This window comes from Podarcis erhardii, assembly GCF_964252035.2.
Source record: "Podarcis erhardii genome assembly, chromosome: 9".
Taxonomy (NCBI): domain Eukaryota; kingdom Metazoa; phylum Chordata; class Lepidosauria; order Squamata; family Lacertidae; genus Podarcis; species Podarcis erhardii.
Genome location: NC_138512.1, coordinates 64,341,688 through 64,369,573, shown reverse-complemented (window position 1 = coordinate 64,369,573; position 27,886 = coordinate 64,341,688). Strand labels below are relative to the sequence as shown.

General features: G+C 44.9%; 1 protein-coding gene across 2 annotated transcripts in view; it reads left to right on the top strand.

Moving 5' to 3' along the window:
• The first annotated feature begins 7,960 nt into the window (after positions 1–7,960).
• Positions 7,961–27,886, top strand: part of MMRN1 (multimerin 1) — a 72,097-nt gene continuing 52,171 nt past the window's right edge. For both annotated transcript variants that reach the window (XM_081876646.1, XM_081876645.1), the window contains exon 1: positions 7,961–8,640. In XM_081876646.1, the coding sequence (XP_081732772.1) occupies positions 8,102–8,640 (539 nt within the window). In that variant the 5' untranslated portion in view covers positions 7,961–8,101. The remainder of the gene's footprint in view (positions 8,641–27,886) is intronic.

Sequence of the window (27,886 nt, the reverse complement as noted above, 5' to 3'; positions counted from 1 at the left end):
TACAACTCCCAGTTGCTGGCCAATGGCCATGCTGGCTGTGGCTGATGGGAGTTGTAGTCCAACAATGTCTGGAGGGCAACACTCCCCTTGAACTCTACAGGTCATCCCCAATCAACATGGAAGGCTTTCTTCCCACTGCCTAACATTTCTGCTGGCAACTTGTGGCATCGTGGACACATTATCATGTGTGTAAGTATAATAAACAATCTGTCTCAGAAATTCCATCCAGCTATCCCATTCGTCTTCAGACTCTGTTGATTGAGAGCGTCTTAACCTGCAAAGTTAGTCCATCTGACAGTTTCTATATCTCACCATTATGAGTAAAAGCATTAGATCTGTCAGATGTTTCTTGCAATATTCACCCTTCGATGGAGAGTGCTTAGTTAAGAAAAAGAGACATCCTTGACTCTTTGACGTAAAGGCTTAATATGTACTCATCCTCTTGAGTGTGTGCCGTTCGACACGGCTAGTAAATAAAAAGCAACTAGGGTTTCCTGCTAGACCAAAAATATTGATTTTTATAGGCTCTTCGCCTTCCTTGCGGTGATACTGAGAAGTGGGAGGCAGTGATATATGGAACTTGGGAGAGCCAGAATCTCTCTAATATGGTTCCTGATTTATGTGTCTGGTAACAAGTGCCGTAACCATGCCAGCACAACAACCCCATCTTTTATGAAGCCTCACATGCTTCCAGCCACAATCCCACCAGCCTGTAGTGAGATGTGTGTTTTCTTCTACTGTCTCTCCACAGTCAGAAGATGGACACTGGTAAATCACATGAAGAGAGGTCATCAGTAAATCCAGATGCAGAACAAATAGGATCCACTTCACAATGCGCTTGATTGTATCAAGAAATCATGTGCTGTTTGCTCAGGAGAAATGTGCTTTCACCTGCTTGAAAGAAGAACGGCCAGTTCATGAATAAAGAAAAGGAGGAGTTGTGGATCCATGCCTTTGTACTCTGCTTTCCATGTGAGAAACTGGGGTTTCTGAGAGCCAGTGTGGTGTAGTGGTTAAGAGCGGTAGTCTCGTAATCTGGGGAACCAGGTTTGCGTCTCCGCTCCTCTACATGCAACTGCTGGGTGACCTTGGGCTAGTCACACTTCTCTGAAGTCTCTCAGCCCCACTCACCTCACAGTGTTTGTTGTGGGGGAGGAAGGGAAAGGAGAATGTTAGCCGCTTTGAGACTCCTTAAAGGGAGTAAAAGGCGGGATATCAAATCCAAACTCTTCTTCTTCTTCTGTGTTGAAGCTCCTCCCTCCAATCTTTTCCTTTATGAGCTCGAGAGAATTATTTTGCCTCAAGCTTAAAGATGAAGAGTGGGTATCCTGAGCATGGCAGCATCTCTTGTGACACAAAGCAGAAGGCATCACTGCCTCTGATGGCGGGCAGGAGCTTGAAGTACATTAGGCACCATGAACAGACGTGAGTGTGAGCTTTTTCTTAATAAAAAACCTTATTTCCCCCCATCAAGTTGATGTAGGAATGCATGAGAAATTTAATTTGGTTCACATTTAAAACCAAATGTATCGAATTTGCATTTTCCAAAACAATATGGGAACCGAAAGAAAGCGATCCTTCAAAAACGTGCACATATCTGAAATTTTGTGATGCGGTCTTCAACCAATGTTTACAAAAATGCAAATAAGGGTGCCTAAAAATGATTGTGTTCGCAAAGATATATTAGGAGGAATTCCTTGCGAAAATGTGTACATTAGACAAAATTGCATACAAAATTGTGCTTAGGAGAAATTCACACTAAAATGCTGGTGAATTTTCATGGGAACTGCAGTGCTTTAGCTCTAACAATTCTCAGAACTCCTAAGAAAACCCCACAGCTTCTAGGATTCTTTGGGGGAAGTCATGACAGTTTAAAGTGCTATGATACTGCTTTAACTCGATAGTGCAGCTGAGGCCTGACTTTACATAGCCTTCTTGAACCATATTAGAAACAATATTGCACAAAGAATGAGCTTGCCTATTATGCAAAGGAATAGCAGCCAAATAGTTGGTATCTACTGCACTTCCCCACATTCTGTGCTTCTGAGGCTGATCATATTCAAAGCCAGCATTTGTTTCTCCATTAAATATGATTGAGGAAGGTGGTGAATGAAGAATAGTCCAGAAGAAAGACTTACGGCATATTTTATCATAGAAGTAACAAATCAGAGAAGGGCAGTGGCAGCAGAGGGGAGGGGAGAGGATCAATTACTCTTGTTATCCTTCCACTTCCAAGCATAGGCAACAGTAACTTATTTCTTATAAAGTTTGATGGACTATTCCATTTTATTAGTACTATTCATCTTTCTGATGTTATTTGATGTCAGCATCCTCACTCCTCTCCTTTAGAAAGTTAGCACTGATTGCAGGATTGTGTGTACATATTGTTGTTAAGGTTGTGGGGTGTCTGGACTCCCCCTTCTAATTCTGGGCCACGCTTCTAATTCCAGGGTGCCAGACATGTTGAATTTAACATGTTAAACTGTAACCCAGGCTGGCTTTCTGATGAAATCATTGCCTGGAGAGATGGACCATTAAAAAAGCGCAAAGAAATGGCTGATGAAGAGACTCTCTGATTCAGAAAGCAAAGGGGGAAAACCCCTGAGTTAGCAGAGACAAAAGGACAGAGTTTCAGGAGGGAGGGGCAGAACTGCAGTGTGCAGTGAGGTAGGCGGAAGGAGAAACAGTTGCATTTTGCAAGCTGGAGCGGAGGGGGCGGGAAGCAGAGCATCAGGTGGGCTTTCTGTTTTATGTTGCAGAGAGGGTCAGACCTGATGTTTGGGGTCTCCTGGAATCTGAGGCTGCAGCAATGGAAGGAACAGGGCCCTCGTGGGGATGTGAACGCTCTGCACTCTCCCCATTTAAGACTCAGGTTGTATATATGTGTAAATAAACCATGTATCATAAAGACACCACAGTCTCCGCTGTGCCTCATTGTCTAAAAGGAAACTCAGCCCCTGGTAAACATGTCTGGTACCCTTGGAATCTCACAGCGCTCAGAGATTGGGGTGGCTTGTAAATGATGTACCCTTTCCAATAACTTCAGCTAGTTTGGAGGATCATATCTCATCTTTTGCTGGCCCAAAGAATTGCTTTACCCCTTTCTTTGCAGAAGCCACAATTAAACCAGGAAGCCTCTAATTAACCACAGTTTCCTGTTCTGGTGGAACCAGGAAACTATAGTTGCCAGCTTCAGAAAAAGCCAGGATGTTTAAACTAGCTTCACACTGTGCTTTAATATCTTGGCTTATTCGAAGGCTGGCAACCATAGCATGCCTCTGAATACCAGTTGCTTTTGCTCACTTCCTGCTTCTGGGCTTCCCAAAGGCATCAGGTTCACCAATGTGAGAGACAGGATAGTGGCTTAGAAATCTCTTTGGTCTGATCCAGCCGGACACTTCTTAGATTCTTGTGAACTGTGGCCCATACATTACCATCTTATAAACAACCTTTGAACCCAGCTTCAATTAATACACAACTTTTTTGTACTCCCTCCCTTCTCCAAACATATGGTTTCATTTTTAGTCATCGGTACTAAGAAATGACGTTGGTGCCTTTCACAGTTCCCATCCATGCTGGGTGTGGAAGGACAGGGGAACCCCAAAACCCTTTCCAGAAACATATTGCACCAGCTTGCATTCACTTCCCTTTTGTAAGCAGTAACTCCATCATCTTAAGAAATCCTGTGTTTTATATTTTGAGTGTTGCAATGGTGTACAGCTATATACTATCTATTTTCTAAACCTCCTGCAAAGACCAAAATGTTCTCACTTCTCCTTTCATAAGAAGGGGGTGGGGGTGGTATTACATTACCAAAACATATTACAACAAAACCAAGCCCTGGCACTTTCCCCAACTCTTTGTGCATATCCATATATTAAAAGAGGATTAGATCAATTCATGGAGGAGAGTTATCAATGCCTATTGAAGCATGATGGCTGTGCTTTGTCTCTACAGTTTGAGGCAGCAATGCTTCTGAATACTAGTTGCTGGAAACCCCATCTCCGAAATTTGCAATGCAGTTCTCCAGTGTTGTGTACCAAAAATGCAAATAAATGACTATACGTTGGTGAAAATAACACCAAAATGCATTATATTAGAAGGAAATGCTTTGCAAAAATGTTCATGTAAACATAGATGACAAGAAAAGTTTCATGACGACTTCTTTTTTTTTTCATTAAAAAATTGCCAATTGATGTGGAAATGTGAACTAAATTTAAAATTGGAAAAATGCAAAGCTGAGAGATCCTAGTACTGCAAGGAGCCAAAGCTGTGCTCCTCCTTGTGACTACCCTAATATGTGATACTGAAAGCTTGAGGTGAGTAAAGAAGGTGTGACCTGCTCTGAAATTGCATTTTCAATGAAGAACGGCTAAGAAAATGAAATGAAACCGAAACTGCCCCACAGATTCCCTTGCTGTTCCTCATCTCTTTCAAAACCCACAGAGTCTCTGCAGGGACTCTGAAAGGTCGACACCAACCCTGCAGGGTGGGATCCTAGAGCATTGAGCTCAGTATTCAAGCTGGCCATCATCTCCATGTCAGGTCCATGTTTAGGAGACATATGCCAGCTCCACAACACACCAAGCACCCCTTCCCCCTTCTTTTTCTGGATTTCTAATTGTGGGCTTAATTTCCATCCTGTCCCTTCTAAAACTGGGGGGAAGCTCTGTCCCCTGCACATAAGTTCAGATTGCAAAAGCATCTACTTTGAAGTGTGCTTGAAATGAAGGGTAATTGATTGTAGCCTCGACTGCTGATCAGCCACCCTGAAATGCAGGCATCTGGGCTTTTACTCCCCTGTCCTATTGTTATGTACTGAGTTGAATAGGATCCAAAATGCAGCAGTCTGATTGGTCCTAGAACAATAGGATCCAAAATGCAGCAGTCTGATTGGTCTTAGAACAATAGGATTCAGAATGCAGCAGTCTGATTGGTCCTAGAACAATAGGATTCAGAATGCAGCAGTCTGATTGGTCCTAGAACAATAGGATCCAAAAGGCAGCAGTCTGATTGGTCCTAGAACAATAGGATTCAGAATGCAGCAGTCTGATTGGTCCTAGAACAATGCCGCAGTATGATTGGTCCGCAGGAGCCACCCAATCCAGCTCCAGGTGGAAGTGAATCCACAACCTGATTGGCCTACAGGAGTATTGCGGAATTAGCCATTCACGTGCAGCCCATTGTGTAAAGAATGTATATAAAGCAGATATTGTGGGGGAACTTCCATTCCTCCTCATCACTATGAGCTGAATAAAGAGCATGAAATCCATTCTCGACTCCGAGTATATTTCACCTATTAAATCCTGCTCCCCCCCCCCCCAGACTGCCCTGTTACTTTTACCTACATAGCAATTACCCTTTTGCGGAGGTGTCTTCAAAAACCTGAGTCTTTGGCTTCTGAAAGCACAAGGCCACATGCGTGAGGAATATGGGGCATCTGGCTCCATTGTCACTGTCCTGGCTTCCTTCCCGATTTGCCCAGCACATTATCGACTGTTACAGCTGTAACTTAGCGCAGCAGCTCTGCCCAGCTAATCGGAGTTGTTTATGTCTTCAGCAGCCTTCGCCCGTTCCTGAGAAGTGTCGCTAATGAGATGCTGTCAGCTGCAGGGATGTGAGGAACCTCTTGCACTCGCGGCGGATAATTCAGGAGGCCACTTCAGCAGCTGCCCAGACTTGCTCAGAGAGAAGATGACTGCCTTTCAGTTACAATTAGTCCGTGCGCTCCACAATCTTTGGCAGGCTGCAACAAAAAGGCCCACTTCTCTTTGCATTTGATCTGAATGACTGCGCCAGATTCTGGTGTTTCCACTTCAATACCAGGCTGTATAGTGGGATGCAGCTAGGGGAACCTCCATAGTTCAGTGCTAGAGTGCTTGCTTTGCATTCACATGACCTCAGGTTCAATCCCTGGCATCTCCAGAAAGACCCTTGACTGAAACCCCAGAGAGCTGCTGCCAGATAGTGTTGACAAGATTAGGCTAGATGGACCAATGGTCTGATTCACTATAAGGCGGCTTCCATGTACCTATGGGACTGCCTCTCCTGGTATGCCCCACGGAGGACCTTAAGGTCCACAAATGACAACATTTCGGAGGTCTCAAGTCACAAAGTGGTCAGATTGATCTCAGCTTGGGCCAGGGCCTTTTCCGTACTGGCCCCGACTTGGTGGAACGCTCTGTCACAAGAGACTAGGGCCCTACGGGACTTGACATCTTTCTTGCAGGGCCTGCAAGACAGAGCTGTTCCTCCTGGCCTTTGGTTTGGACTCAGTCTGACTCTTATGTTTCCCTCCCCTTATGGTCTTGATCTATGGGCTACTTTTAAAATGAGGCCGCATTTTAAACTGCATTTTAACCTGTATTTTAAATTGGTCCCCCCTCCCATTATGTTTTTACTGTAATTTTACTGGTGTTAGCTGCCCTGAGCCCAGCTCTGGCTCGGGAGGGTGGGGTATAAATAACTATTATTATTATTAATAATATTAATAATGATAATAATAATTATCTGCCCTCTCACACTGGTGATGCTGCAGCTTCCCTGGATAGTGATGCGGTTGGGGTGAGGAAGGGCAGTGGTGAGGTCAGGGCTGTATGGGTGCACAGAATCTCATAATTGTAGAGTTTGAAGGTCCCCCAAGTGCCATCTAATCCAAACCCCTGCAATCCAGGAATCTCAACTAAAGCATCCATGACAGATGGCCATCCAACCTCTGCTTAAAAACCTCCAATGAAGGACATTTCTGTGGGAGTCCATTCCACAATCAAATGGACTCCGTCAGGAGTTTGTGGACCAGGGCCAGATTTAGAAGCCCTAAACACTTTAAAATTTTGGTTCCCCCATATATATCTAATTCAAAATATAAACAATAATAAACCGTAAAATAATCCCCCCCCGAAATGAAACAAAACCCACAGTATGATGGAAAATAATTGTTATTTGTGTATACTTCCACTTTATTTATTTATTTACTTGTTATTGTTGTATTTTTTGGGACGCGGGTGGCACTGTGGGTTAAACCACAGAGCCTAGGACTTGCCGATCAGAAGGTCAGTGGTTCGAATCGCCGCGACGGGGTGAGCTCCCGTTGCTCGTTCCCTGCTCCTGCCAACCTAGCAGTTCAAAAGCACATCAAAGTGCAAGTAGATAAACAGGTACTGCTCTGGTGGGAAGGTAAACGGCGTTTCCGTGCGCTGCTCTGGTTCGCCAGAAGCGGCTTAGTCATGCTGGCCACATGACCCGGAAGCTGTATGCTGGCTCCCTCAGCCACTAAAGCGAGATGAGCGCCGCAGCCCCAGGATCGGTCACAACTGGACCTAATGGTCAGGCGTCCCTTTACCTTTACCTTATTGTATTTTAACTCCATTTATTGTGGGAGCCTTTTTTTGGTTCAGCTGCACCATGTGGTCTATGGTGAATTCGGCAATGGAAAATTTCTCTGGCGCCCCCTTTCCCTTGATGCATATTTTTCTTAATAATGGTTAATCCAGCCCTGTTATGGACTGGAGGTTTTTAAGCATATCCACTCTGGCCTCAAAAGAGTGCAAAAATAGCTACAGTGTGAGCAGGGCTGCAGTGTGGCAGAGAGAACAGAGTAGTGACATGTGCTGCTTGGGAGCTGTTTTGCATGTACTCAGCATAGGGATGTGGTACTTTAGGATTCCATCATATTGGGCAGGTCTCTCATGTTCTTTGCTGCTAACCAACGTCAAAAGGAAATTACTCAGCACTTCTTATTCCCCACCCATCCCCCTTGAAGCGGTTTCATGGACAGTATATTTCCATGTTCGCATTGTGCCATTATTCCTCATCCTGTAGCTCCAACAAAGGCAGCCCTCTTTGCTTTCTCCTACAACATACTGGCTCCAGAGCTCCAAGAGGTCACAGGTCACACAGGAATCCATCGAAACAGGAAAGAGAGCTTCCTCGGTCCAGCTTCAAACGCTCAAAAACCTGTTTCCTCTCTCCGCCACAAATAAAATTCCCAACCGGGGATTCACTGCAGGTTCATTGTGAAAGCGGCGGCTTTGAGACAGGGAAGCATCCAGAGTCTTCTATATATGAGAGAGTCGCCGCAAAGTTCTCACAAGCCAAGAGAATGAGGGAGTTATTCTTGCTGCTGAGCTTGCTGGCCTTGGGGTGCAGCAGTGCAGAAGTCGAAGCAACCAGCGCACCTGTGATGGAGAGCGAAGCGGAGAGCAGCCACCTGGGCTTAACTTCACCTGAAACGCAGGACCTCAGAAACGTATTGGCAACCTCACTGCCTCCTACTTCAGAGAAGCCGGATGCTTTGCTGAATGCAAGCCAAGAGGAAGGTGTAAAGCACAGTTCTCCTCTAGCCATGAAAGAGGCACAGGGATTGCAAACTACAGCAGAGCAGAAGATACCCTTGGCCCTTACCGTAACTCCTAGCCCAGGGAATAATAGTGACGGCGGTTCTCCCAATGGGAAGCGATTCATCCTGTCTAGCAATGCAGGGGTTCCTCCACCATACCATCCTTGGAATCGCCTTCCTCCAAAGGAAGTTTCTGAGAAAAACCAAGGGACTACGGTGAGCAGGTCTTCCAGACACTCAGAAGATAGCAGCAAGCAGAATGCAGATCTCAAAAAGCCCAGCTTCGAAACCACCAGAGGAAAGTAAGCAGAACCGTTTAACTCTCTCTCCCCCCCCCTCTTTGCTCATTGTACCTAGAGAACCCGACTCAACTCATGGCATCCTGTGCAAGGCTCCTTCTTGTGCTCAATTTGGCCTGAATTTGGCCTAAATTCCTGGGATAAATGCCTGGAAGTGTCCTGTAAGGTCATAGCTAAAGAGGGTTGGCTGCTCCAAATTGACAAAGTGCAGTGATGGGAGGAGTGGCTGTGATCCTGCAAGTAGTTACAGTGTTTAAATCCTGTTGATTTCAGTAGTTACAGTGTTTAAATCCTGTTGATTTCACCAGGAGATAAAGCTGATCCACCTATGTGCAGGATTTCAGCGAGAGTCTGTAGTGCAAGGTATTGCAGTATTAAAAAACAAAACAAAACCAGAAATTTAGTAAAGGGGAAAGAGGGGTTTAGGAATGTCCTGTCCTGTGCAGTACCTGGTAATTGACAAATGCTTTATTGTTGCATTGGCAACATACAGAGAGAACACAGCAAGCCATTGTTTTGAGGACAAACCATGGTTTGGAATCCTAGATCCAAGTTACGGTGGCCAAGTTATGCACACATTGACCACACCCCTCACAAGCCCTGCTTGGCACTCTTGACTGTATTTGCCTGATTTGAATGCATATTCTTGATTACCTGAGTGGAGGACCTCTCCACCTGGGCTGTATGGGGTGTTCAGGGAGGGGTAGTAGGGATTGGGCACACATTGTGCCCCTTCTGGATAATATGTTGACCTTTGGTCCCCACCTGACACTCAGCTCTCATCTGTGGCTCCCAGAAGCTGTCTGCATGCGACAACAGCCACACCCTGGGAATGGCTTCATTTGGCCGGCTAGACCAGGTGAAGATAGGCAATGGGTTTTGAATGCTCGGTGAGTTAGAGTTGAGAGCCAGTGTGGTATAGTGGTTAAGAGTGGTAGATTCGTAATCTGGGGAACCGGGTTTGCTTCTCCGCTCCTCCACATGCAGCTGCTGGGTGACCTTGGGCCAGTCACACTTCTCTGAAGTCTCTCAGCCCCACTCACCTCACAGAGTGTTTGTTGTGGGGGAGGAAGGGAAAGGAGAATGTTAGCCACTTTGAGACTCCTTAGGGTAGTGATAAAGTGGGATTTCAAATCCAAACTCTTCTTCTTCTTCTTCTTCTTCTTCTTCTTCTTCTTCTTCTTCCCCTGCATGAGGAGACAGGCTCCAGCAGATTGAGTGGACAAGACCAATAGTGGGTCCAATGGTCAAGAAGGCGGTTTTTGTATGTGCTGTAGTGAGGGGCAGATGGGGTTTGTCACCCTGGGAAGGTAGCAGTCTAGGAGAAGGAAAACTCTGATCCTAAACCTCTGCTGCCTTGAAGGACATCTTTGGGAGAAGTAAAGGCTAAGGAGTAAACCCTACACAGATCTGGAGTGGAGTCCCTTAGACTTACATCTCCTTCTGGTAACTCCTGCAGCCAAGCTGGTGCCAAACGTATTGCTCTGCTTTCCTTTGGTCCACATTAGTGAGGCTGAGAGGGGGGTCTTGTTGTCTAGGCAGCCCAGGACCTCCATACACACGGCCCAGGCTTGCACCTCAGAGAGGTCACTTCTGCTAACACCACAGTTTGACTTCACCCTCAGAGGCACACTCCACTGTCTCTCAAGACAGATAGATGCTAGCAACCACTCTCTCCTCTAAGAAACTTAAGATATGATACACATGGCTGTCTATTTCTCTCTCTCCCAGCCTTTATCCTCATAGCAACCCTGAGAGGTAGATTACGTTGCGAGGTGACGATTGGCCCAAAATCATGCAGTGAGCTTCATAGCTGAGTGGGGTGTTTGAACAGATGCTCTTATCTAGAATTAGACAGATGACATCGTCAGATTACAACTCCCATTCTCTCCAGGCAGCACGGACAATGGTCAGGGATTTGTGGGAGTTGGAGTCCAACAACAGCTGGAGGGCACCACATTGAATACCCCTGCACTAACCACTACACCACACTCCTGGGTGTTAATTCTAAGTTGTTTAAAAATCTGAGTCATTTAGCTTCTCTCAGGCCAGGGTTCCATTTGACCTAGTGGGATCTACTTTGGACATGCATGGAACAGCTCCAAAGAAAGATGGATGCAACCCATTCTAATCACCCAGTTTTTTATTTTTGGAATGCATTTGCCCGAATTACATGAATAATGACTATGTGGCGAAATTAAGCCATTTGTTCAGATGGTATGTGCAGGGACAATGTGTACAAATTATAAGAGCATTGAAATGCTTAGTGTTTCCCCCATGTGCATTTTTGTTGTTTCTGCCTGCTGAAATAATAGCATTATATTACAGAAATAAATTTAACACTATGAACCAGACCGGATATTAAAGGACTATAAGCCTGGAGATGAATCCAGCTTTGGAAAACATATTAAAATGTTCCAGAAAGGAGCAGAAGCCCACGGCTTGCACACTCCCATGTTTTGTAGAGCCGTGGTAGGCGCCACAGGGAAACAGATGCAATGCAGGGTGTTAAGCTGGGGTACACAGGACAAAAGATTTTGATCACTGCAACTTCTTTAGCCCCTGACTGGGGAAAGTGTGATTAATGGAGAAAGTGAGTAGAGACGAGTTCTTCCTCCTCTCTCATAGCACTAGAATTTGTGGACATCCAATGGAGATTATTGTTAGGTGTGCAGGACAGATCAAAGAAAGAATTTATTCACAGAGTTAAACTATGGAACTCCCTGCCACTTGCATGGCTCTAAAAGAGGATTAGACAAAGTCTTGGAGGCCAAGGCTATTAAGAGCTACTAAAGGTAAAGGTAAAGGGATCCCTGACCATTAGGTCCAGTCATGGCCGACTCTTGGGTTGCGACGCTCATCTTGCTTTATTGGCCGAGGGAGCCAGCGTACAGCTTCCGGGTCATGTGGCCAGCCATGACTAAGCCGCTTCTGGTGAACTAGAGCAGTGCACGGAAATGCCGTTTACCTTCCCGCTGGATCGGTACCTGTTTATCTACTTGCACTTTGACGTGCTTTTGAACTGCTAGGTTGGCAGGAACAGGGACCGAGCAATGGGAGCTCACCCCGTCGTGGGGATTCGAACCGCCAACCTTCTGATCGGCAAGTCCTAGGCTCTGTGGTTTAACCCACAGTGCCACCTGCATCCCTATTAAGAGCTACTAGCCATGATCTATTATCATGCTATTATCATGCCCTCCATCAGCGCTGCTGAAAAGCCACAAATATTTGACTTCTTTCCAAATATGTCCACTGCTGCTGCCTACAAGGCCTCTGTAACTATGAGTGAGAGACTGAGATTGTGTTTTTTCCTCCCTCCTCCCTCCCCAGTCCCTTTTCCTTTTGTGAGGGCAAGGACTTTCTCGTTGATATTCGAAAGCTAGCCTTTTTGCTAGCTCTTTGCTCCTAGTTTAAGTATTCTGTCTCCCCGCTAAGCACAGAATAAGTCAGTCTTCCCTCAAGCAGGTGCTTTCCAGCTCTTTTCGACCGCAACTGCCACAGTGAGCATGATCATGTTGGCTTTGGGCTGATGGAAGTTGTAGTCCAAAACCTCTGGGAAGCACCAGACTGGGGCAGGCTGCAATCAGGCCCCTTGGACCACTCAGGTGCAATTGCATTACAAACATTCCAGGTATTCTGACAGCCTTTCCTTCCGTCACCTTTTCATGCGAAGGGAGAAGGAGGTGTGATACAACCTGCTGCAGATAAATCAGAGCTGCTTTTTTTTTTTTTTTAAGGGATGTTAATTGCAGAAAACACACACCCGGTGGCTTACAAAACACACACAACCAAATCTAAGTACATGTTTTCCAAGCTTCCCTCACGCGGGGAAGATTACTGGGTATCATCGTGACATTGTGTGCTTGCTGAACAGTGTGGGAAACGTAGAGCCAAGAATCTAATTTGTCTCTCAAGACTCCTTTGACTGTGAAGGTGATGCTTAGCTATGAGATTATAATCACAGGGGGAGAAATATTTCTTTCTAATCGGGACCATCAATAGAAGCCTGTCAGTGGGTTGTGTTGGGTTTTTTTTTTTGCTTGTTTGTTTTTGCCATCTTCCAAAGTGCTGCCGTTTAACATGAAAGCAGAGAACTCTTCTCTCTGAAAGCTGCCAGAAGTGTTCCTACTTTTCTTCTTGCTTCACTTCCAGCACCAAATTGCAAACTTTAAGAACTTTTCTGCACGCACGCTTCCATTCACACAAGGTATCCTAATGCTAGGGAAGGCAAGGCCTTTTGTTCCAAACTCCTCGACTCTAGCAATGCCGCACACCTGCTTGCTGTGCTTTGTAGAAGACACACCTGCCTCATCCAGCGCCATTTGCATAACGAATACCTCACAGATAAGGAATTTAATGAACACTCAAAAAAAAAAAATCAATGCGCAGAAAGGCCCATGATAAAGGTTTTCAGAAAAGGAAATGCGACAAGGTGCATCCTTATCTTCTGAGAAGTAGCTTATTACGTTGCCACCTGTTGGAAGATGAGAGCAATTTTTCATGCTAAGGAGCTCAAATTGTGCATGTTCTCCTGGTTAGGAGTCGCACATCTTAGAGCTAAAAGTTCCATCATCCTCTTTAATAATAATAATTTTATTACCTGTCCTACGCCAATAGGTCCCAGAACCAAGTTACAAGAAGTTAAAGTTCAGTATTAAAATCAGTTAAAACAAATTGCAGTTGCAAGGGGCTAGGGAGGGTCCTGAAAACATACTTTTAGAACTTTATTGTCTCAAAAAGTGAGGATGCAAGAGGGGAGGGCCAAAGGTTCAGGACGCCCCCTCCTTATCTGCCTACACACATCATTGCCTGTTTCGTGGTCCTGTCACTAGGGATGGGCAAACTTTGGCTTCTCCTAGCTTCACATTTAAGATCAGTGCATCCTATTTCTCAATCCATTTGTGATTTTTTTAATATATAAAATAACTCATTAAAAATTAGTTAGGATCTTAGGGTACATTTCCTCTCTAATGCACACATTTTGGTAGGCATTTTTTTTTTCTACAAGCAATTGCCCCTAATATGGAACATTTGGAGATGTTATTTTCACATTTTAATGCAAGCTTTCCCCAAATATACAGATTTGCGTATACTTCTTTTTGCTCGGGAACCACCCTGTAAATTTTTGAGAAATGCAAATTTTGCAGGATAATGGCATTTCTCTCCACATATTGTAATGGGAAGTGCAAACCGGGTAGGTCTGCATTAGAGTGCAAGCTGAACTGAATTTCTCCTCTTTCCTTACTTGACGCAGAAACACAGGAAGCCACCTTCTATTAAGTCTGACAATTTATCTATCCAGCTCAGTTTTGCCTACACTGCTCTTATCTATCCAGCTCAGTTTTGCCTACACTGCTCTTATCTATCCAGCTCAGTTTTGCCTACACTGACTGGCAGCTGCTCCCTTGGATTTCCAACTGGGGTCTCTCCCAGCCCTACCCTGAGATGCCAGGGATTGAAACTGGGACCTTCTGCATGCACAGCAGAAGCTGTGCCACGGAGCTATGGCTCTGCCCCTAATAATAACTCCAGAGTGCCAAGGTGAATAGCCCTTTCTCTTGCTTGGCTTCAAGGCAACATCATGCCTGAAGGTGAGACAGAGACTCTCACCTAAGAGATCTACAGCAAACCTTTTTAGAACTAAAATACCCAACAGATGAAGTTAGACAACAGATCAACAGAGCCAGACTGATACCCAGAGAGAACTTGCTGCAAGACAGACCCAAAAAAGAAAATAACAGAACACCTCTAGTCATCACATACAGCTCCCAAGTTAAAACAGTACAACGCATCATCAGAGATCTACAACCTCTCCTGGACAATGACAGTTCTCTTTCTCAAGCTCTGGGAGGAAGACCTTTCATTGCCTACAGACAGCCACCCAGTCTTAAACAACTCCTAACCCACAATAATACTACAACCAGACCTAACACGGACACTGGCACCAGAGCCTGCAATAAACCCAGATGCCAACTTTGCTGCCACATACACCCGGACAACACCATTACTGGCCCCAACAACATCACACATACCATCTCGGGACTATTTAATTGCTCATCGTCTAACATTGTGTATGCCATAAAATGCCAACAGTGTCCTTCAGCTCTCTATATTGGACAAACAGGCCAGACCTTACGCCAAGGAATAAACGCACATAAATCGGACATCAGGAATCACAAGACAGAGAAACCAGTAGGAGAACATTTCAATCTCCCAGGACATTCTATACAAGATCTCAAAGTAGCTGTTTTACTACAAAGGAATTTCAGAAATAGACTGGAAAGAGAAGCTGCTGAATTACAACTTATCACCAAACTCAAAACAATGGAGAAACCTGGTCTGAACAAAGACCTTGGATTCTTATCTCATTATACATGACAAAGCCATTTTTCACCTTTTCACCCCTTGCTTTTTCCTGTAAGCCCTATTGCAGTCGTTAAGAGTCGTCAACAGGCTCATCACAGCTATCTGCCAATCACCCATTCCCACCACCCTTCTGAGTAATACCCCTCCCCACCTTCTCACTATATAGAAGGGTCTGGAAACTTCTGTTTCAGTGTATCTGAAGAAGTGTGCATGCACACGAAAGCTCATACCAAGAACTGACTTAGTTGGTCTTTAAGGTGCTACTGGAAGGAATTTGTTTTGTTTTGATCATGCCTGAAGCCAAATCAGAGTGACGGTAATGCATCCTACTCCGGCTCTGGAATCTTGAACAGGTGAAGAAGTCTTCTAAGTTCATAACTGGCTCCAAGCTGATTTTAGCCCCTCTGCTAATTGCCAGATTAATTCCCCTTGATCTTGCAAGCCCAAGAATAGGCTACAAAAGAGCAATGGGTGCCCTTATGACCTGCTCTTTCTGTAATTTGTGGTCCTTAGGGTTTCTGTGTTTCATATAAGTGGAAAATTGCAAAAAAAATTGTTTGTTTTTGTTTTAATTTTCATTGATACAGTAATAAAAAAGAAAAAACACAAATACCAAATTACACACAGGAATAACCATAGACACATAATTTTCTTAACAAACAATAAAACATATATTGGTTTTAACTGTAAAGACCCAACCTCCCGTCTATTCCATATTTCGATTTCATATTACTTATTGCCAATACACATTTTTATCATAATGAAATCCCCTCTATACAATATTGGATCCAAAAGCTGACAGAATATGCCGAATTAGACGGTCTATCAGAAAAAATAAAGAATAAATCAAAACAGGAATTTGTTTCAAAATGGGAGGTTTTCAAAGAATATTTGAAAAATAAATATAGTAGTTTAAATTCTGTTGCAGTATTCGAGGAACTTCAGTAATAGTTGCAAAGTAAATATAGGAAATTAGATATATTAAGAAAAAGTTTAATTATGCAAAATTGCAATTTCATTTCCTCCCCACCCCCTCATAATCAAGCAGTAAATTGTTGTAAACTGCTCTGTGATCCTCGAATGAAGGACTGTACGTATATTTAACCAACAAATACAATCTTATAAAGTAAATCACTAACTAGACATTGTACCCTTTCCTAAGATCATTATGATGAAGGGCATTTCAAAAATAAATATCGAGTAAATAAACACATTTATTAGCTCAAAACCTGCATGCCAATTCACTGTCTCAAAGCTCCAGCCTTAAACGCCCTTCATGTGTGTGCACTTGTCCTCGAAAACAGCAGTGGTTGACTCCCACATTAAATTTAGCAGCAAAGTAAATCCCTGCTGCACTGTTTACATAGTGGGTTCAGTTTGGCTCAAACCACTGCTGTTCCTCTGTTTTTACGAGCCTGTCAGTGCTGAAACCTACAATCACTCGCTCCCACCCAGCGTCACAGTCGCCCTGTGAATGGCTCCATGGCAGTGCCAGGTGGGTGCTATATTAAATTTCCACAATGCAATACAAAGGAAAGGAAAGCACTGTGTGACTTTGCCAGGGCTGTAAGGGCATCACTTGCCTTGTCCTGACTCCATCAACCCTCCCCTGTCCACACTTGCATCAGGAAAACAATACAAGGGTGGCACCCATTGAAGTAGATCGGCCAGTGCAAAAACTTTTGGCTGTGCAGTGCAACTTTCTTTCGTTCTACTCTCCCCTTGCAACCTCTAAATATGTTCTGAGTTTCCCCCAGTCCCCTGGAGTAGCTTTGGGGAGCGCATTGGGGGTACATGGGGAGGGAAGAGGGGGGAGAGGTTTCATTGCACAAGTGGAAATCCTTGCACTATCAGATCTGATTCATTGCCTACCACCCTATGTCTGTCGCATCAACAGCAAAGTACTATGGAGACCCAGTAAGTGCTCAGAGTCCCACTGTTGAGGCTGGGTCCTGCAATGGGATATGCTGCCCCCAGCTCTATTGCCATAGTTGCTCCAGAGGTGATGGAAACTGGAAGAGCATCTTCACGCAAACCTTAGCAAAAGAGGTACCCCTAAGAATCTTGTTCTTTGGGGCTAGACCGAATCCAATGCAGGCTTCCAGAAATGGCTTGAAAGCAGTAAAGAGATTTGATAGCTGAGCACTGACACTTCAGGCATCAAGAGCAATGTCCATTGCTTGGAGGTCAAGCAGGAGAGTCCTGTTGAACGCATGCTCTGCTTGCGGGCTGCCAATAGGCATCTGGTTGGCTCGGGTGAAAACCTGATACTTGGTGTAGTAAAGTTAGTATTATTTAGAAATTATTCTTTGGTCAAGTAAAAGGAGTGAAGCCTTGTGGGAGTTTCATCAGCCACAAGGACCCTGGGAAGAGGTTGTGTATCTTTAAACTCCAGACTAGCAGGCTCCTTGGCGTGAAAGGTTTATTGGGATGAAGGAAGCCTTGATTTAATGAAAGGGCTGACACCTGGGTCTAAGAGTGTGAATATCCCCCCCAATGATGTTATCTGTCCTTGAATTGCTTGGGAATGTGCATCTGCAAAGTTTCCACGGAAGGGAGGAAACCCTTTGATTTGAGTTCTGAATTCTAAATTGACCCAGCTGCCAAGGGGTAGATTGATTGACTAGCAAGCCGGTCATTGGTGAATTTAAATATTAATTAAGACTTATGATTGGCTTGAGAGTTACGACGCAAAGTGCGAATTGTGAATAAAGGACCAGGGAATTGTTTGAGAAGTTGCTCTTTGCCATTGCTCACTGCAATCCGCATGGATGCCCGGCTGTCGTCACCTAATAGCCGTCGTTTTGTCTTTTGAAATGGAGATCTTCAAAAGCCTTCAGTCTGCGGATCCTTGAAAAGATTTCAACTATCCTATTTGTGTTAGGCTTGTGAGTATGTTAGTTAGCTATACTATGCAACGTCTTTATTTTTCGTCTGTGTCTTTCAAAAGAAGTGCCTGCTGTTTTAGCATGTTCTTTATGTTATTTTAAAATAAACCTTTTAAAAGAGAAACTGGTTTTTAGTTTTGTGTGCCTTCCCGGGGGAATAGCTAAGTCCTAGCCTTACGCTTGGTTACGCTTTACCGTAGAATTTCTGTCTGCAAGTTTGTGGAAACAACTTGTGGAGTGGGGGATAGCCTGGATAACGGGTCACAGCCTTCTTCCTGGGTTGTGATTCTGGGTCCCCTGGAACAGAGGGAGTGGTGGCAGCCCTACCGGGTCGTTTTTGTTCTGTTTTGCAAAAAGTAATGTACCTGCCAACCCTGCCCTAGGAAGCCTGGTCTGGCCGGAGAGCAGAGACAGGCAAGGGAGGGGCAAGCGGTTGGGGGACAACATTACGACGTGGTGGCAGTGGGGGGATACTGCTGCCCCCTACGTTACGACATGGTGACAGCGGTGGGATACTGCTGACACCCTGACGTTTACTACATGGTGGCAGCGGTGGGATACTGCTGACACCTACGTTACTACATGGTGGCAGCGGTGGGATACTGCTGACACCTACGTTACTACACTTGGCTAGACAAATCTTTGTCTAGCAGGCTCTCCTGGAACCAAATGGCAATTATAGCAATCAAAGGGATGGAGCAACGACCCTCTGATGAAAGGCAACAGCATTTGGGGGGTTTTCAATCTTGAAAGCAGATGGGTTATGGGAGATTTGATAAAAAGTATATAAAAGTATGTACTGTGTGGGAAAAGTGGACAGAGAGAAGCTCAAAAGACTAGACCCTTGTGTCACCCACCCAAGTGAAATATACTCAGAGTCGAGAGTGGATTTCATGCTATTTATTCAGCTCATAGTGGTGAGGAGGAATGGAAGTTCCCCCAAACTGTCTGCCTTATATACATTATTTACACAATGGGCCCCACGTGATTGGATAATTCCGGGATTCTCCTGTAGGCCAATCAGGTTGCGGATTCCCTTCCACCTGGAGCTGGATTGGGTAGCTCCTGTGGACCAATCAGACTGCTGCATTCTGGATCCTATTGTTCTAGGACCAATCAGACTGCTGCATTCTGAATCCTATTGTTCTAGGACCAATCAGACTGCTGCATTCTGAATCCTATTGTTCTAGGACCAATCAGACTGCTGCCTTTTGGATCCTATTCAACTCAGTACATAACACCAAGGAAGCTGAATTTTAGAACATTCAAGACAGGTGAAAGGAATTTCTTCTTGCAAAGGGGAGCACAACCAGTGTAGTCACACAGGGTGCAGAGCTTCTTGGGTGCTACAGGGGGCCGATTTGGGTGTCACACAGAGTGCTACTGAAATCTGAGACCCCGAGGTCTCCAGGGTCACCACTGCTTGAGCAAAAGATGGCTACTGTGCTCATGTCCAGCTTGAAGGCTTCCAAGAGGCCTCTGGTTGGCCACTGTGAGGGCAAAATGCAGGGCTAGGTGGGCCTTTGGCCTGATGCAGCAAGACTCTTGTGTTTTTGTCATGAGGTGGAAAATGTCGCCCTGGGTGGTAAATTAACCACAATTTAAAAATAAAATAAAATAAAATGACAGCATCCTGGATACAGAAACCAGATGATTCACCATCCAAACATTATAGCTGCTGCATGGACAAAGGGAACAAGTGATGAGAGAAAAGAAGCGTTTGCCACAATGTAGTACAAAGTGTCAAGGCCTCAAATCCTGCAGAAAACACATGTTATTTCCTTTCCATGTTATTAATTATGTAGTACAACCTGTTCTGGAGCAGAAAAGCACATTCTTGGCAGGGTACCCTGTGAGGCGACTCATACCTGAAACCTTTAACCACTGCTTATGGTTTGGCCTGGTATTCCTAATCTGCCTCATACTGGGTCCGTCAGATATGAGGGATAGATGGGTTTGCTTCTCTAAACAACATTTAAAGAAATAAAGGCCATATAATAGGTTTTAGCTGGATGCTACAGAGGTCCCGTTGCGAATTGTTATGCCTGTTCTCTGGTGTTCTCAATGTGAGATCTTCCAGAGGAGACCTGCTAGATTTTTCTTGTGTTAATAAAGTCCAACTGACCCCAATCAGAAACCAGGCATTTAATGTCACCGGTCCTATGCTGCTACCCTCGCTTTTACTTTCTGTTGATGACTTTTCATTTATTTCTAAAAGCCAGCAGGCCTTAAAAAAATTCTTGAGCGGCTGGTCTTTTAGTGGTGGTCCTGTGTTGCTATTAAAGGGTATTGTCTATGCCCCTGTACCCCCTCCCTAATGTTTTGTGATAGGGCAGTATTTAAATACTTCTACAAAGAAATACATAGCAGAAACTGCACCCCTTGTCCACATGGTGTAGAGATGCCCAGTTGAAAGCCCCTTTTGAGTTAGTTTTGGAAACCACACTACATTTCAAAAGCATGTATGCTTTTGTTATAAAGGTAAGCTAAAGGTAAAGGACCCCTGGACAGTTAAGTCCAGTCAAAGGCAACTATGGGGTTGCGGCACTCATTTCGCTTTCAGGCCGAGGGAGCTGGCGTTTGTCCACAGACAGCTTTCTGGGTGATGTGGCCAGCAGGACTAAACCGCTTCTGGCACAATGGAACACCGTGACAGAAACCAGAGAGCACAGAAACGCCATTTACCTTCCCGCTGCAGCGGTACCTATTTATCTACTTGCACTGGTGTGCTTTTGAACTGCTAGGTCGGCAGGAGCTGGGACAGAGCAATGGGAGCTCACCCCATTGCAGGGATTCAAAGCTCTGATCTTCTGATTGGCAAGCCCAAGAGGCTCAGTGGTTTAGACCACAGCGCCACCTGCGTCAACAACAACAACAAACATATTATTTTTATTCCACCCATTTGAAATGGTTGCCCCAGCCACCTGGGCAGCTTCCAGCAAATTAAAACATCAAACACTGTTTATTTGCATCACCCACTATTTGGAATTAACCTCTGCATCATGGGCTATGGGCATAAGGAAGAGATGCTCTCAGTCGTGTTGTATATCCATAGGCTCACCTTATGCCCAGTATCATCAGCATGGTAACACTTTGAATGAACATCAGGCAGGCATATACCATACTGGCATTTAGGCACCTGATTAAAACTCAGGCTTTCCCCTGAGAGGGGATCTGTTTATGTTTGGTGTTCTCAGCTGATCTGCTGCTTTGTGATGTATTCTTGATGTGTTCTCTGAATGCAATGTTATTGTTGATCTTACATTTTCATGGCTGTGATATTTTTTGATGGTACAGCGGGTTTTTTTATTTTATTTTGCAAATAACTAAATAAATAACAGGGATTCCCCAGCAAGGCTTGCCTGGCTTTTATCACAATGCACTGTTGAAAAAGTCATCTCAATTCAAAATTTCTTCAAAGAAAAGAAACTTCAGTTTTAAAAAGTGGGGAGGGGAATCCTCCTAAGTAGCAAGTGCAAGCCTTCCTCATGATCACTTCCCAATGAGTCCTTGCCTGACGCAGTTGCTTTGGCATAAAACAGACACCAAAGACTGCTCCAAATGTTACGACTGTTGGAAGATCTCTTTTCCATGGCAACCTTCCACATGGAAGCAGAAACTTCTATACACACTTCTTAACCCATGTGATTCCTAAGGATGGGGCCCCAGGACTCCACAGAAAGTGTGATGCTCCTGAGTCAAGGGCTGTGATTTGCTGGAGAAACCCACATTAAGAAGCTTTTATACATTGCTGCTGCTGTGTAATGTGCTGGCAGGGCATTGGTTTGAAACAGAGCTGAACCAAAGTAGGAATGGATGCATATCATTATTAGTTTTCATGTTATTACATTTCTATCCCACCGTCCTTCAAAGTGGCTTACGTGGTTTTCTCTCCACTCTCTATTTTAACCTCACATCAACCCTGTGAGGTAGGTCACACTGAGAGAGGGCAACTGGCCCAAGGCCAGCTAATGAGCTTCATGGCAGAGCAGAGATTTGAACTCTAGTCTCCAAGGTCCTAGTCTGACATTCTAACCACTACACCACGCTGCCATCTGTCCATTTCGGTTTGTGGGCCCACACAAAGTCAGGCGTGGGTGCAATAACTGACAGGTGATGGCTTAAACATGACCACAACATTATTAGGTTGCAGAACAGTCAGCTGTGGCGTCATTCTGACGGTTGATGTTGCTTTAGTGCTGAGGGCTGGCCCTTGTGCCCCAGACACAATGAGATCACACGGCGCATCAAACAGTGGCAAAGCCTGGCTACATTTTCTAATGGATCAAGGGTATGGAGCCTGCAGCCTGGGGAGCAAATCCAGCCCTGGCCCTGCTTTGCAGCCTAAATGGTTTTGGATGATGGGAGCCGTCTTTGAACTCTAATCCAGAGAGGTGTTTGAGAGCATTTGCATAGAAAGTAGCCTACCTTTTGTGCAAAGGTAAAAGTTTCATGGGTGAGACATGGGTGGTGCGGTGGATTAAACCACAGAGCCTAGGACTTGCCAATCAGAAGGTCGGCGGTTCGAATTCCCACAACGGGGTGAGCTCCTGTTGCTCGGTCCCTGCTCCTGCCAACCTAGCAGTTCGAAAGCACGTCAAAGTGCAAGTAGATAAATAGGTACAGCTCCGGTGAGAAGGTAAACAGTGTTTCCGTGCACTGCTCTGGTTCTCCAGAAGTGGCTTAGTCATGCTGCCCACATGACCCGGAAGCTCCCTCGGCCAATAAAGTGAGATGAGCGCCACAACCCCAGAGTCGGTTACGACTGGACCTAATGGTCAGGGGTCCCTTTACCTTTACCTTTACCTTTACCTTTAAAAGTTTCATAACTGGCTCCAAACACTTTTGCCTCCAACCCTGTCCACCACTGCCTTGTGGCCCTTGGGAAGTTGCACAGAAAGGAATGCTGCCTTGGATTGGAAAAAGTTTCCCTGCCCCTGTGATAGGCAATGGGGGCACCCCCCCCCCCCGAGTGCAGCCCTCCCCGCAGCGACTTTCATTCGGTGATGTTTGTTCAATACTTAGAGAAAGAATTCTCTCTGAGCTGTGTGAACAATAAAATTGCATAAGACAGTATACTGTATATATATAAAAAACCAGTGCATTAAAACAGTTCAGCAATTAAATTCATGGCAAACATACATCCAGAGTACAGCAGGAGACAAACGGTGCATGCATTGCTTATCCATTAAAAACTGTGCTTTCCTCCCACATCTCTGCTGCTGTTCAGACAGCAAGTTCAGCCACCCCATCACACACTATTAATTTATCACTGTTCTTAGTATGCCATTAGGTCTTCCGCAGCTGCAGGGATTACAGAACCTGGTTTGTTTGTCGCTTGTTTCCTTTTTTTGCAAATTCGCCTGTGTTTACATGACATGCAATATCAACTTGCATGCAGGCAAGATTATTTAATTGCACCACTGTAAACATGACTTTGGTGTTTCTCCTGCTAAGAACTTAAGAAGAGTCTGCAGGATCAGGCCAGCGGCCTATCTAGTCCAGCATCCTAGTCTCACCCATCCTGAGGTTTCCAGCAACCGGCATTCAGAAGCATAGAGAGTCTAATATAGTGGAGGTACTATTAATTGCATTCCAATGCTGTAGGAGCAGAAACTCAAAAGGAGAAATAGCTCTATAAGACACTACCATAATTCAACTTCCTATTGTTATTGTTATTATTATTGAATATAAAATTATAGAATTATAGAATTAAATACAGAATTAAAATATAATAACTTTTTTTTTTAACAGAGCCTAATATAAGAATATTGAGAAACTGATATGCTTGTGTGTTAGGGAAGGTTGCCATCTGCTGGGTAATTTTAGGAACACATGAACCAGGAGTCATCATAGAATCATAGAATTGTAGAGTCGGAAGGGACCCTGAGGATCATCTAGTCCAACCCCCTGCAATGCAGGAATATACAGCTGTCCCACATGGGGATTGAACCTGCATCCTTGGCATTATCAGCACTACACTCTAACCAGCTGAGCTACTGCAAAGCTTTCCCCACCACTCACCTCACCTGCATGCTAGAAAAAGACCAGCCTGATAACTTTTAAAAGATGCTCTGAAAGCGCTCGGAGCCTTTGACACCTGAGCTGTATATTTTCAGAACCCATACCATATTTTGTGGTTGCATTTTCTGTAACCTGGAAACTTTAAAAGCTGTTTTAATATTGTGTTTTAAGTTGCTATGACTCACTCTCTGGCCTTAGGGTGGGTAGTAAATTAAAAGGAGGAGGAGGAGAAAGAATAACAACAATAATATCAGCAACTAGTGCAAATTCATAAAGGGAGCTTCAAAACACATTATTAACAAGTGGGAAGTCATAAGGAATTGCTGAGAGAAAGTAGGGGGAAGTGCTGTTTTTGCTTCTGTCCCCCCTTCATTTCCCATACAATGGATTGATTGTTGAGGGTGGGATCAGGGAAAACTTCATCTGAAGTAAAACTGGGCGAAAACCACCCCGTTTTTGCAGGGTCACTTGTCTCCTGCAAAAATGGGGGGGGGGGGGTTCAGAGGCCCTCGTGTTATATGGGTGTTTTGGTTCTCTGTGTGTTTTACCATGATGGATATGAGTTGATAGAGGGTAAAGGTAAAGGTAAAGGGACCCCTGACCATTAGGTCCAGTCACGACCGACTCTGGGGTTGCGGCGCTCATCTCGCTCTATAGGCTGAGGGAGCCAGCGTACAGCTTCTGGGTCATGTGGCCAGCATGTCTAAGCGACTTCTAGCGAACCAGAGCAGTGCACGGAAACGCCGTTTACCTTCCCACCAGAGTGGTGCCTATTTATCTACTTGCACTTTGACATGCTTTTGAACTGCTAGGTTGGCAGGAGCAGGGACTGAGCAACGAGAGCTCACCCCGTTGTGGGGATTCGAACTGCCGACCTTCTGATCGGCAAGTCCTAGGCTCTGTGGTTTAACCCACAGTGCCACCCGCGTCCCTTGATAGAGGGTAGGGCTGGGCAAATAAATCACTCTTGGGCTGGATCTACACAGATATAAAAATGCTATGGAAATTCTATGGAAAAAAACCTGCTATAAAATATATATACAGTCATACCTCAGGATGAATATGCTTTGGGTTAGGCAAATTCGGGTTGCGCTCCGCGGCGACCTGGAAGTAACAGAGCACATTACTTTTGGGTTTCGCTCCGCGTGCATGCGCAGACCATCAAAATGATGTCACGCGCATGCGCAGAAGCGCCAAAACCTGACCCGCGGACACGGGTTACGTTCGCTTGGGGATGCGAACGGGGCTCCGGAACGGATCCCATTCGCATCCTGAGGTACCACTGTATATGCAATTAGTCATTGAGCTTTACACTGCCATCTGGTGTCACATTTTTGTAATGCACTTAAAATGTTATGAGATTCTAAGGTGTCTTGGAACTCAACCAGGGTCTGTGTTCTGTTGGGGGAAATGAGGCGTGGTGGAGTCTCCGGTTTCTTTGAAATACGATTTATTTACACATATTTAGACTGGAAGCTGTCAATGGAGAAAGAGTTCACGGCATTCACATCTCAGGAGCAGCCCATCCTTCACAGCAGCACAGCACTGAATTCTCAGACATCTCCATGCTTCTTTCCCAGCCTGCCAAGATGGTTCCAGCCCTCACAGCAGCTCACAGAGTCCTTCTTCCCCAACCTCTAAATTTCACATCACACACCCGCCTCCTTGGCAACCTCCCCCCTCACCAGAAGAGCCTCTGACCTGGTTGATGGTTTCCACTGATGAATTAATGACTTGCTCCCCCCACCTTTTGTCACTTTTAAAGACTTCTATCCCAAGTGAGACCTTGGCCTGGAAAAGTAGCTTAGCCTGTATTTTTCATTGGCCTGACATTGTCCCTCCCATACTCCAAATATTATCTGAATCCTGAAGGTAAAGGTAAAGGGACCCCTGACCATTAGGTCCAGTCGTGACTGACTCTGGGGTTGCAGCACTTTACTGGTCAAGGGAGCCAGAGTACAGCTTCCAGGTCATGTGGCCAGCATGACTAAGCCGCTTCTGGCGAGCCAGAGCAGCACATGGAAACGCCGTTTACCTTCCCACTGGAGCAGTACCTATTTATCTACTTGCACTTTGACGTGCTTTTGAATTGCTAGGTTGGCAGGAACAGGGACCGAGCAACAGGAGCTCACCCCATCATGGGGATTTGAACCGCCAACCTTCTGATCAGCAAGCCCTAGGCTCTGTGGTTTAACCCACAGCACCACCCGCGTCCCTCTCCCTGAATCCTACCCTTCCTTAATTTCTAACATTACCTAACATTCTAGCCCTTGCACCCGCAAACTCTGCTACACCAGACCTGTAACAATGTTCATTTTTTGTACACCTTGTTTGCTGGGAGAATTGCATTGCGAAATTGGAAGAAGTGTGGATTTTGAAGGATCTTATTTCTTATTCATATTGTTTTGGAAAGTTTGGATAAGGTAGGCTCTCCTTCAGACCTGCAAGCTGGAAAGCGTCAGGCTTTTCCTCCCTCGCAGGTACAGGCAGGAATTCAAGGCATTTGCTCTTGGCAAGAATAATGCTACCATTACTAATAAATCTGGTGAAAGATGTTCTCATTTCGCATTAATAAAACTTCACATGACTGGCGCAGTGGTGGGGAGATGGAGAGAATGGGGGCACCCAACCAGACTCAGCCAGGGTGGTCCAGGGATGCTGCAGGGATGCAGGCTGAGATCGATGGCTCCAAAACACAGCAGCTTGTACCCAGTTAGGGCCTGGGCTGCCAACTGCATCATATGTGCAGAAGGTAGAAAAGTCTAGCCAACCCCTTAAGCCAGCAGACAACACTCCCTTTGGATTCTAGCACCACAGCCTGTCCTCCTAATATTCTTTTGCTAATGAGCATTCAGATTATCTCATTTCCCCCCTATCCTTGCAAGCTTGCTTTTAAAAAGAAAGGTTATGGGTTGTTGGTCCCCCCCCCTTACTTCATCACCTTGCTTTCCCAAATGATCATTGTTATGAATGATCAAGGCTGGCTCCATGGGGTGATTTGGTCAAGGCATTTGCCAAGGCCCCAAGGCAGCTGCTCCAAAACGCATCAGTGTCAGCATGTAATCGATGAGTTATGCCTGCCTTGCCAACTCTGGCATATGCACGGAAGTCTGGCCAATGCAAAGGACTCCGTCATCCGTTTTTACTTTGTACCCAGGAAGATCGGAGGCAGCCTCTTCCAGCCGTGTGGGGTTCATAGGCAGAGTGTTAGGCTTGAACTGGGGAGAACCTGGGTTCAAATCTCCGCTTGGCTTTCAGGCTTGCAGGGGACTCTGAGGCTGTCTCTCAGTCTGACCTACCTCACAGGACTGTTGTGAGGACGATGTTGTTGTGGTGGTGAAACAATGTTTAATGCCCAAAACTCCTTAGAGGAAGCATTATGGTTAAAGCAGGCATGTGGAAACCTCAAACAAAAGGCTTCAAAGTTCATTTGAAAATGTGTTTTCTTGAGAGAGAAGACATTTGGAAAAGTTATTTTGTAAGAAAGTATGTTTGAAAATACACATTTAAATGTGCATTTAAATGCACATTTTCATAGAAAGTTCTTTTTTTTAAGAATTCAGACAAATGTGGAAACAGGATGAAATAGTGAACAGAGTTAAAAGTGTTAGATAGGTGATTCACTCATTCCAAGCCTGATCCAGCAAAATAATAATAATAATAATAATAATTTTAAAATTGCCATATGCTTTTTTCCTTTTCCTTTTCTAACTCCAAGGGAGAGATATTTACCTCCCTCCCTTCCCAGCTAAACACATGGGGTGTGTGTGTGTGTGTGTGTGTGTGTGTGCATCTTATCTGCTGCAATGTTATAACTTTCTCTGAAATGCAACCCCAGTGGTGTGATATTCATAATATTGATGATAATGATGATGAAGACGATGATAATAACAACAATGGTAAATTATTATAGCACATTTTTATTTCACTTAAATTGCTTCTTCCTGACAACGCCAGAAGGAAAAAAGGAG